Source organism: Myiozetetes cayanensis, unplaced genomic scaffold, assembly GCF_022539395.1.
Source record: "Myiozetetes cayanensis isolate MyiCay16 unplaced genomic scaffold, myiCay2020 scf6-25, whole genome shotgun sequence".
Taxonomy (NCBI): Eukaryota; Metazoa; Chordata; class Aves; order Passeriformes; family Tyrannidae; genus Myiozetetes; species Myiozetetes cayanensis.
The window spans coordinates 18,933,945-18,946,387 of NW_026087853.1; the positions used below are offsets into that span (position 1 = coordinate 18,933,945).

Genomic DNA, 12,443 nt, shown 5'->3' on the forward strand with positions numbered 1-12,443 from the left:
GTATGAATGTTTAGGAAATCTTGAATCTAAGGGCTAATACTTTCTTTTCCCCTTGTTTTGCTTCTGTAGTGTCTTGCCAAAACTAGCATTACATCAAAGGCCTTCTGGTCCTCCCAGAATGCAGCCATTCTTTGATCTTATAAAAATGACCAGGAGAGGAGTAGCAGTTTGAGATCCTCTGTCCTGCCTGCCTCGCCTTTTCCTTTCCTTTCATCAGCGAGCCAGTGTGCCACTTCCCTTCCTGGGGCTTCACTGAGTCCTTCCTCTGCTGACTCCCACCAAGTAAATTCTGCCTCCTGATGGTGCTGGCAGCCAGGTGTTTCTTTTCTTGTGATGCTCACCTTTCTCTTTCCTTCTTTCTAGATATTGTCTTCTTACTCTACAAATCTATGGCTCTTATTTAATACCCAACTACTTGTCCATCCTCTGCCATCTACTATTTGGTGCTTAACTTGTTCTTTCAGTTTTTTGCTTATACAGCACTTCTAGTTTTCTTCTGCTGATAGCTTGACTTTTTTTTCTGTAAAAGAATTTCTTTTGCTGCTAATGGTATACACTTTTCAGCAATTGCCTCTCTCTCTCATTCGTTCTTACTTCTTACTTTCTGCCTAATTCAGGGATTCAGGTTGGGAACCAAAAATGCAGAATAAATAGATTTATAAGGTTTTCTGATTTATGGATTTCATTTCAGGCTCCATACTTGCACAAAGTCCATAAGCTAAACATATATGTATATTTCTAAAATTGCCTTTCTAATCCTCCTTTCCTCAAAAAACTGATATATAACATGATTTTTAAATTATACTCTATTAAAAATGCTCTTCACTATTTTGTGAAAAATAATTACTAAATAATGCAAGAAATAAAATTTTTGAAAGTATTTATATAGTTGCATTGAGACTTTGACTACTAAATTTACAGTTAAGCATAATCAAGAATATCTGTCTGTGTATTGTTAAAGAATATTTAAAATTTTGACCTAGAAATTGAGTGCTAAATTGCTTGTAAGAGGCAGGTTACAAAATGTAGGTAACTAAATTTTATTAAACTACTCTTTGTTTGATGGTCAGGATGACAGTTTTATATTTATTTATTGACAAAAAAAATCACTGTGCATATCTAACAACTTGGTCTAATAACTTCATAGTTTCTCTAACAGTGATATCAGAAATGTAGTATATTATAGAATCACAAAATGATTGAGGTTGGAAGAGACTTCTACCAGTCATCTGGTCCAATCTCCCTGCTCAAATAGGGCCACCCTGAACCAGTTGCCCAGGACTATGTTCAGATGACTTTTGTGTATCTCCATATAAGGATGGAGATTTCACAGCTTCCCTGGACAACCTGTGCCAGTGCTGTGTTACCCTCGCGGTGAAAAACTGTTTCCTGTGTTCATATGGAATGTCATGTGCTTCAGTTTGTGCCCACTGCCTGTCACTGGGCAACACTGAAAGGAGCCTGGCTCCTTTTTTACACCCTCCTTCAGATACTTAAACTCATTGATGAGATCTCCCAGAGCCTTCTCTTCTTCACACTAAACAATCCCAGCTCTCTCACCCTTTCCTCACAGGAGAGACGCCCAGTCCCTCAAAAAATTAGTTGCCCTTTGCTGGACTGTCTCCAATATGTCTCTCTTGTACTGGAGAACTCAGAACTGGACCCAGCACTCCAAATGTGTCTCACCGGGGCTGACTGGAGAAGGATCACTTTGCTTGGCCTACTGGCAACACTTCTGCTAGTGCAACCCCTACATTCTCTATCTATGATCCTTTCAAAATTATGAAAATGTGTTCCACATGTTTTAAATATCAAACATTTTTTCCAGAGTTTAGTAAAGCAAAATCCTTCAGTTTTTAATTAGGGGAAGTCAAAATCTCAAGATAAATCTTCACTACAAAAGACATTATCTAAAGTTATTTTTATTAGTTGAACTAGGTGTAGCAGTATACAGTGTTCTTCACTTTTTAAAAATTTTTTTAGCAGCATATATATGTGTTTGTAAATGTAATTTTAAAGAGAGATCCTATCAGTTCCATCCACGGGTTTCTCTTTAGAAATCATAGAATTAATAAAGTTGGAAAAGGCCTCCAAGATTATTGAGTCCAACCTTTGACCGAACACCACCATGTCAACTAAACCATAGCACTAAGTTCCACATCCCATAGTTTCTTAAACGCTTCCAGGGATGGTGACTCTACCAACCTCCCTGGGCAACCCATTCCAAAGCCTGATAATCCTTTCAGCGAAGAAGTTCTTAATGACCAATTGAACCTTCACTGGAGCAGCTTGAGGCCATTTCCTCTTGTCCTGTCTCTAGTTGCCTGGGAGAAGAGGAGAATCCCAACCTCACTACAAGCTTCTTTCAGGTAGCTGTAGTGAGCGATAAGGTCTCCCCTGAGCCTCTTTTTCTTCAGATTAAACAACCCCAACTCCTTCAGCTGCTCCTCATATGAATTATGTTGCCCTTTCATCTGGGGAATATGTATCTATGAGTTCTTCCACATAATAGGAGGTTTATAACTTGCTAAGACATAGATATATGTGGTATAGCATGTTTGCTTTATTTTTCTTGTTTTGGTTTATATATCACAAAATAAGTTAAATTTTGTTTGATAACAGACTATTGACTGAATGTTTCTATGTCCTTAATTTTAGATTTAAATGTTTTATATTTGATCTAATTATAACCTTAGGAACACAGACATCAGAATTCTCTTTGTATTTCAGTTTTTTTCACCTGCAAAGTTGAACAATATTTCTTCTTTCCCCTGAAGTCTGTGTTAATTGAATTTTTTTAGTGCTTTTTGGAAGGCTTGATGAAATACTGTTAGCAGATAAAACTTTAACATAAATTACATGTAAAGATTTTTATCCTGAAGTGCTCCATAATGCTGAAGATGGCATTCATGAATAAGCAACAGGGAAGTCATACCTTTTAAGAATGTGTTCCCCATAACATTGCTTTGCTTTACACACTCTACCTCTTGTGTTATATTTCTCTAATTTCCAGGAATTATGTCTGGATGTCTCTGATCAAAATCTTAGTAAACAATAAAGAATAGATTCTCAAAAACTAGTCTTATGGATGCCCAGTAGTACTCGGAACACTAGCTGATGATTCACAGAAACCTGTCTTACCAAAAGACCACACTGTTTCCTCCATGTTTTCATCTGCTAGTATGCATCAAACAACTGAACATTCATAAACCCCTTTCCTAATATTTTCCCCAAGTGAACAGTTGTCCTAGTTAGCACAGGGAAGTCATGCGCTAATGAACAAGAGAAAAGGCAGTGGATACCATTGCAAACAGGAAACGAAACATCCACGAAGCTCCCTTAATTAAAATGTGGTCCAACCCATTCAAAAACATCTGGAGTCTAAATTAAATGTTCAATTAGTCTGACATTTGCAATGCTTTGTTAGCCAAGGTCATTTGTTTTTCATTAGCTGAAGTGTAGTTTTTGCTTAAAAAAAAATCTTACTTGTTAAAACTTTCATTAAGCAATGTATAGTATAGAAAAAAAGCTAATTGAACATGCCTGTTTTGTAACTTGATAAAGTTATATGTGTTGCCTATCTTTGTATGGGTAAATTGATTCTTGATGTGCTGAAATCATCAACACAATGGTACAATTGGAGTAATGGTATGCCTGGAATATAAAGATACAAAAGGTACAATTGGAGTAATGGTATGCCTGGAATATAAAGATACAAAAAATTTTTTGTTTTCTATGTTCCCTCTCTATATATGGTGTACTATGCACAGAATGTCCCAGCTATCATGGAGTTTGCCTGGCATTTGAAAGTCAGCAGAGCACCTCAGGCTTCCTAAGCAGACCCACACTGTGTAGAAGAAGAGCATATGATGTCTCAGTCTACAGCTGGAGACCAAAGATGACAGTTTTGCAGATCTTAACAGGGAAAGGAAAGGAAACCTTTATGCATGCTGGGTGCATCCTATTCTTGCTGTTTAAGTATCCAGTATGCTAAGGTCATTTAAAAATAAGTCATTGTAGGTCACCTCTAACATTATATCTTTCATCTGCTTTGTGAGTAACTGCCTGCTGACATGCATTGCAGTCAGTTAAAATTACATCTCATTTAATCTTTTTATGGCTAATCTTTGGGGATTAGGTAACTGGTACTTTAGTCAACTCTAATTTTAAAAAAATATCTGTGCAATACAGATAGCCATTTGTTTTTACCTACCTCAGAAAAGAAAGGAACACTGTACTTGAAAGTAAATGAAGTTTAGTTTATATTTATGTGTTTTCAATATATCGACTATAAAGGCAAACTTCAAGAGTACTATATACAAACATGCTTTGATTTATTTGCATTTAGCGTTGCAGCTTTGAGACTAAAAATAAAATGTGTCTGATTTTGATTTGGATCTGTCCCTTGAGACAGTGTGAAACCGTCTATCACCAAGAACACATCAATATAGGAGGATTAACTGTTCACATGCAGTTTAAACATCAAAGTGTTTGTATGAAGTCATGGAAAATAAGTAATTTGTTTTGTCATTCTCTGTGAAAACATAGAACGCCCCTTTTCAAAGTAAATAGTCTTTATTTTAAAAACAGAAAGATTAATAGCACTCAGTCTATGGAAGAGACTGCTGTTAAGTAAAATACCATTTATACTGCCTCAGTCAATACAACTGGCGTTTTTTCCTCTTATCAGTACCATCGGTGCATTGGGTCAGTCAGTATCTGCTGTTCCCTGTTAAACATAAGCAGACAGATGTGATTGCTGTCTTTAGGATTATTTGTATGCATTATGGCATAGGGCTTTCCAATTTCTGGGAAAAAATTTAACAGTACTTAATTGCCCTCTAAGTCAGGTGCTTCTAACATCCTTTTTCACATTTTATCTTTGTGGCTAAATCCATCTCTTTTAATAGAATAGAGTGCAGTCGTTAATGATGCAAGTATGGCATTTGAACCATGTTGAGGAGGTTGCTGTGCATTTCATTAATTACCAGAAAAACCATTAATTCTGTAGGCCAGCTAGAAGCTCTTTCATCGCTTTTCCTTCCCATTCATCAGTGTATTTTATTCCCTCCTTCTTTGTTGCATTTCACCTAACAAACTTGGCTTTTTTTCTTTTTCTGTTTTTATTTGCACATCACTACTTTTCTTTTCATCAGTTTTATGGAAAAGGCACACATTTCTGTCCCTGAAAATCTTAGCATATGACTTATTCAAGTCACTCCACAAACTCAGAAGACTGTGAGAATTTTAGAATATAGAAGGAACCATTTTGCTTAAGAGCAAAGGTCAGTCTAACCCAGCTATAGACTTTGCAACAATGGTCAAAATAAAATACTTAGGGAAGATTGTTATGATCAGGACTGATATATATTTTGTTTCCCACTCATTCATTCTGATTCCAGCTGTTCAAAGCTCAAAGACATGCAGGCTGAAATGAAGTTTCTATGAATTTGGAACTGCTCCATGGTCTTCCTCATTCATTAACTTGCCCAGTTTTCTTCTTAAAGCCATAATATCTTTATGTGACTTCTGATTTTGTGCAAATTCCCCTCATTCATCTGTCTTCCTGGCTGAAGAGTGCTGTTCTTTAGAGTAAGTGCATTTAATAATTTCTCACTTGGAAACAGCACTCCATGGCTTTGATCATTCTTGTTCTACTTCTCTGACCTTTCCCTGTTTCTCTTCTGAGATAAAAGTCCACCTCTGCACTCAGTAGTTAAGATGCAAGTGGACTCATACTCAGTAATAGTTAGTTTCTCTGTCTTTTTTTTTCCCTTCCTGATTAAATTGAGTGTTGATTTTGCTGTTCTGATTGATACAGAGCACTGAGTTAGCAGCTTCTTGGTAATATGTATCATTTCCCCATGGTCTACTTCCTGAGTAGTAATGGTTAGTTTAGAGCCCATCATTTTGAGTGTGAAGTTAGGTTTAAATTTTAGGAATCTAAAACACATTTCAGAAATCCATCCTTTATTCACATGATTCTCAACAAAACCAAAAACCAAGGACTGAGTATGCATATAACCCAAATTCTGATCTGCTTCCAAGATTACATTTAATAATGTAACTAATGATGACTAGTGGAGATTTAGCTAATTTATTTTTTTCTTCTACAACAAGTGCATGAAATAGAGGGGATATATTTAAGAGAGACTTTGGAAGAACAGATGATTAACATCTTCCTTAAATTTATTTCCAGGCAGTGTTGACATGATATCTTGGCATTGGAATTTAGGGAAAAAATTGAAAAACAGGATTGCTTAAGGCATGGGCTTATACCTAGGGCCTAAGTTCCTTTTTTGCCCAGAACAGATCACAGATCATCTTTATTAAAATAGGGTGTGGTGGTAGGAAAAGGAAAAATCTTTGTACTTGAAAAAAAATGCTATAAATTGAATATACAGTATATCATGATGAGAAACCACTCCATAAAGTATGTCCTCTTTCCCAGAAAACTTTATTTCAACTATGTGACATCTCAAATTTATATTTTTCTGCAGTTCATAATTAAAAGAGTTTAGCAAAATGTGTTAGGTAATACATACCATAAGTTTAAAATATTTATAGTTTAATTTGGTACTGGACTAAGGAGAGAGATTGCAGGGTATCGCAATTTTGGGTTATTTCCTTTGAGGAAGCATTGTATTTCTGACAGGGTAGGGAGTTGCTAGTGTTCAACGTAAAAAACTTTGTTGACATGTCTGCATCAGATCTGTGTGATACTAGGATCACTGCTGAACTAAAGGATTCAGTATTTTGTTTCACATATAGTTAAGTTCAGATTCCTTAGGGTCTGTTGTCTCAGCTTAGAAACCCACATACAGACCAGTACCAGGGGCTACTTTGGGAAGAAGCAGCAAACATTGCATCTCATCATAAGTTAATGGTGTGGAAAATCTCTGCTTTGATGAACATATGGCCACTGTAAAAGAAGAGCAGAATATGAATGAATACTGATTTGCTGTGGTAAAAGTGAAATGGTTGATTCTTATAAGAGGGAAACATTAAAGATTGATAGATACCTCTAGGCAATTTTATTTTCAAGTGGGGATGTTTAGAGGCATTTGAAAAATTAAAAGAAAAAAGAAGCTATTTTATAGCTATAAAAAGATTTCTACACGATAGTCTGTGAAAACCACTTCAAATGTGATGTGTAGGCCTCCTACCTGATTGTATCCAGAAATATGAAGAATACATTTTATGTATTCATTATTACTATATAACTGCAGATGATGTAATTATTTTCTGGTGAAGAACCATACATGTTACAGGAAAATTAATTTTTTTATCTTTTGTTTTTATAAAATCTTAAGTGAATTTTGCAAATAAAAAAATCTTATTACAAATTAAGTTACACATTAAAATAAAAGACTTCTTATGAAGATAATAAGTGATAGTTTTGGTCCAAACATAGCTAGATAAGTGTGAAATTCACTGAACTTCCTTTCACATGCAGCAGATGAGAAAACAAAAGGCACTGTTTTCTTGCTGGAAGAAATAACCTTTACTAATTCTAACTTTGAGTTTTGCAAAATTGATTTGCTCTACTTTATTTGCTGCAAGTCAGCACAAGTATGCACCTTTCTGTCCTTTCAGGCATTTTACATTTGTCATGGGCAGTATTCAATGTTGCCATTAGGGACTTTTTCATACTGTGCATCCTCAGTGCTGCCCATTTCAGGAAGTGACTTACCTGTCTTTCAGGCATAACTTCATATCTGTATTCTTCTGTTCTTTGCAGCTTGCAATAGACTAGATTTTTTGTGGTTTGTGTGTGGATGTGAAATCTTGTTGAGTCCAACCCTAACTCTCCCTAGAGTAGTAATTCATTTTTCAGCAGTACATACCATATATCTAAACCAAAAATAGAAAATTTGATTGTTCTATATCTAGCTAAGTGGTCTTTGCATATTTTTGTATTTGGGGGAGAAAAAAAAAAAAGGATGTTTTTACTATTTTAAATGTACTTTACTCCTTGAAGTACAATAAAAGAAAATTTCATTCTGAAGGCTACATAAACTCCAAAATTGTAGATAAGTAGTGTTCTACTCAATAAACTGGTAACCAATCATGGAGATTCAAATTAAGGAAACTGTGCTATGTGTTTTAATGTGACTGTTTTCCTTAACAACCTGTTTACTGTTGACCTGTTCAATTTACAGGCACATACATACCTATAAACCTGTTTTCATAGATTCAATAGGGCTTTAATGTTTGATATGGAGGAAAGAATTGATTATTTTTTAATGTTTTAACTTGTGTTCTGTTCTCTAGAGCACTCGAGCAGCTTTAGACCATCTGGAATCTGTTCCTGAGAAACTGAGCCTGTTAGAAGATTTGAAAGATACTGGAGTGAGAAGGACTTTTTTGACTCTTTCAGTAGTTCTAAAATATTTTAATTAATTAAGGTTCTCTCTAAATGTGTAGATCAATTGTTTAATAAGATATTTACAATTGTTTATGTACATATTATATAGACAAAAACATACAGAAATTTATTTTCATGTTCATACAGATTTATTTGAGGCTATAAATTTAGTTTTAAATAGTAACATTGCTGAGGTGATCCAAAATGTAAGCAAACATTGATAACAGGGCATAATGGGTCATGTGCTAGTTACTGGTTCAGAATATTTATGCTGAGTGGTAAATTCTGATATTACATGTTAAAAAATGAAATTTTTGTGATTGCATATATTATGCCAGTTATTTCAATATTTAACATGATGAGTGAAGATAGATGAACTTTATAGCTTTTTGGTTTGTTTTGACATAATGACAATAATTATAATTTATTTTCTCAGTTCCACTATCAAATCAAGGTGTGTTTGGACACAGTGGGACATATTGACAGTAGTGGTGACACACTGTCAAGAGTGATAAGCCTCAGATTAGATCTTCAGTAACTAAGTGGCTAACCTCTATACCATAATTACTTTCCATATATGAAGTTGGTTTGGAACCTCCTTGAAAAATATAAATTTTAAATCAGAGTTAAACCACGGATCAGCAAATGCACAATGATTTGCATTTGATTTACTCTATAGAATTTTTCATCCTGAGGTAGTAATAAAAATTTCAAAAGATAATTGCTTGGAGCATTACTGATTCTAAGTGTTCTTGCCTGAGGTCATCAACTAATAATTTTATTGCTGTCATCATTAGCAGAGTTAGGAATGGAAATGCAGGTTAAAATGCTTGGGTTATCTACAAAAAATATCATTGAGATGTATAGTTTTAATTTCACGTTGCAGATATCCCCAGAAGAGCTTTTTTGCTCTGACAGAGCTTTTTTGCTCTGTCTTCTGTTTCTGCTAAAGGAAAAATTCTGCTCTCAGCAGGCAAAACAAAGGCTTGAATGTGGGGTATCAACAATCTCCTTTACACTTGCCCTTTCTTGCTTAACATTGCTGTGAGAAGGATTGCTGTGACTGGAGTTTCATTACTGTTTCAATTCAAAAATAATACACTGGATTTTTTTGTCCAATAGCATGTTTCACTCTCAAATGGTATACATGAATGAAGTATTTCAAAGCCAGTCCTTGTCTTCCACTTCTAGCAAGTTCTTCCCTTAATGTTTTCATAGGAAGGGAGAAGGAAAGATAAAGGAAATCTTTGATAAACCTCACAGGTTGTCTCGGAGTTCTATTAAATCAAGTGAATAATTATCTTATTCAGTGAGAAACATTATGTTTTCTTATTGAAAATACTGTTTAGTCCATATCCTTAGAACCTTTTTGCCTTCAAGTGCTTGTTTCTACAGTACTGTAATTAATTTTTTGCCATTACAGAATTTCTTTGCTAAAAGGTATGATAATGCTGAGTTTTGGAAAGAGTTACAAGTAGTCATTCATGACTTAAGGATGAGACCATTGCCAATATATCTTATTTTTATTTTACCATTATTTTTCTGTACAGAATATTATGCTTTCATATGGCCCCTGTATTTCAGCCTCTGAAAGTTAATATTTAATTAATTCTTACTGTATTGAAAATCCTTGACAATACTTGTGTTTACAACAGCCAGACAACATTTACTAACTACTTTTCACATTGTGAAATCATCTAGATTTTTCAATCACTTCTAGGAGTCCCATTGCCGAATGGAGATGATTGAGGAAAGGTATATGAAGTATAAAGAGATAGTGAGTTCTTTACAACAACAGCTGGAAGATTCAAAGCAAAGAGACCAGCAAGTCAAGGTATGTGTTTGTGTGGCGCTTTTGTGTCCCAATTACTTTCAACCAGCAAGATAACCTTATTTGATATATAGTAACTCCTCATACAAACACAGAGTAAAATCACACATAAATGTTTTATTTAATATATTATTTAATATAATATAATTCCATCCGTGGCTGATGGAGTGGCAGCTATATTGGCATGGCATGAAATGTGATGACAGAAGTGTTGCCTTCATTGCAAAGTGTCATGGATACTTTGCAAAAATCTTTCAAATTTCACAGAAAAGTGTCTTACTGTGCCTTGATACTCTGAAGTGTTTACCTGCTTCATCAAATTTCTGTCTACAGCAATTTTTTAAATTGTTTTGTTCAATTTTCTCTTGTCCTTTCAAGTAAAAGATAGATATAGAAACCTGTTTCCTCCATGAAAAGGATGATTAATTTGTAGGTCACATATGGTAATTTTTCAGTAGTTGATCTTTACATTCTTTACAATGTAAAGATATTATGCCTCTTCATATACAAATGAAATCCAGGTAAATGGTAGAGAAGTGATTTGCTAAAGGTCACTTAGTGGACTGATAGCAGAGCTAAACATGAATAACTACCTCCCTGCATTGTAAATCCAGTGCTCTTGTTTAGAAACATCGCCTGTAATGAGTTCACTTTTCAAATTTTTAATGCACTTTCTTTCTCATCTTATTAGCTTGTTCACTGTCATATCACTCTTTGCTGCATGTCATTGTGATAGCAGCTTGCTTCAGCAGAACTACAATTTCTTACGGATGTGATTGAAATAAGTGATCAGAACTAGAAAATCTTACTAATATTTCTGCTACTTATCTCAATCAAATCAGATTCTTTGGCAATAACTCATACCTCTGTCTCTAAGCAGTTGAGCTCAAATCTAGGATCACACATTCTATCAAAACTTTAGTATGTTTGTGTTCCCCACCTCATCCGTAGCCATCTTCCTTCTGTAAAATGAGGACATTCTTACAAGTATGTCTTTGTAAAAGTGGAAAAGGTAAGATAAATACAGAATATTTTAGCTTAGTAAGTTGCTGTTGTAAGAAGGTGTTGATGGCTTGAAAAAAACATCTTGCTCCTCTGTAAGAAAGAATTGAAAGGAAGAAACAGGGCACGTTCACTTTCAGTCTGTTGCTGATGATAATCTTCAGTTTCTTGAATTTCTCTTGCCTCCACACAAGAGTTGCTAAATCAATAGCCACTGCAATTTGGAAAACATTGAAAAGCTAAGTGGAATGCAATTGGCTGATGGTAGAACATACTGTTGCAGTAAGCTGACTGAACTTACTGACCCTGTGTGATTTGAACTCTATATTCAGAATCCAGTATAAAGCTGATTCCAAAACAATATTTCTTCTTTCTTTGGACAACGGAAAGCATTTAATGGCTTCCATTAAGTCAGGCCTAATTGGGTTTTTGCATGACATAGAGTACTCTTTGCTGTCATGGCTGTTACAAATAGAACAGAATGTTCAAAACCAAGTAACAGACGGATGCTAATCTGATTTCAGTGATCAGGCTAGCTTAGACTAAAAAAACTCTTTCTAATGCTTGCCTTTCTTACCCTCCTTTGGAACTAACTCAAATGCATTGTTTAATTTTTTTTTTATTTTACTATTGGGTGTCAGTTGGGAGTCTCTAAAATTAATTGCTGGAAAGAGCATAGGTTTGAGGGCATCAAAGTTCATTCTTTCTGATATTTTTGATTCATGCTCTGTACACAGCACAGTGCTTCTGCATAACAAAGCAGACAGATATTTGGTAGGTGATAAGATAATGCATGTTCCTTGTAAAATTTTTACACTTACCATTTTAGATAAAATTACTTGTGGGATTAATCTTTTTCCTCTATTATGGTCTTTTTTCTAGCCTTTCTTATAATGCACTACTTTCAGCTTGCTTGCCAACGTCAATCTTAGACAGGCATTATCTAATCCTGTGTCTCAGCCTTTTTTCATTTCAGGGAGCAAGAGTTAAACCACAGTTGAATGTTTCTCTAAAGGCTTTTTTTTTTTCTTCTTTTCCTATGGTTTCATTTGTCCCCCACAATCTTTCTACTCTTCTGTAGTCTTGTCAGATGGCTATAAAATACCTGTTGCTTAGAAGCCCAGAAAAATCATAATTACTATTTGTATGTCTTGAAATGGAAGATTGCCAGTAATTAAAAGAGGCCGGAGGCTGGCAGAATACCATCAGGTATAACAATCTTGATTTTTCAATGAAGAAAAG

The 12,443-nt window shown here is 34.9% G+C and overlaps 1 protein-coding gene across 9 annotated transcripts in view; it reads left to right on the forward strand.

The window, feature by feature from the left end:
* The window catches only part of CEP128 (centrosomal protein 128), a 195,567-nt gene that overhangs the window by 83,994 nt on the left and 99,130 nt on the right, over positions 1–12,443 (forward strand). For all 9 annotated transcript variants that reach the window (XM_050336008.1, XM_050336007.1, XM_050336003.1 and 6 more), the window contains 2 exons: positions 8,275–8,352; positions 10,089–10,202. In XM_050336008.1, the coding sequence (XP_050191965.1) occupies positions 8,275–8,352; positions 10,089–10,202 (192 nt within the window). The remainder of the gene's footprint in view (positions 1–8,274; positions 8,353–10,088; positions 10,203–12,443) is intronic.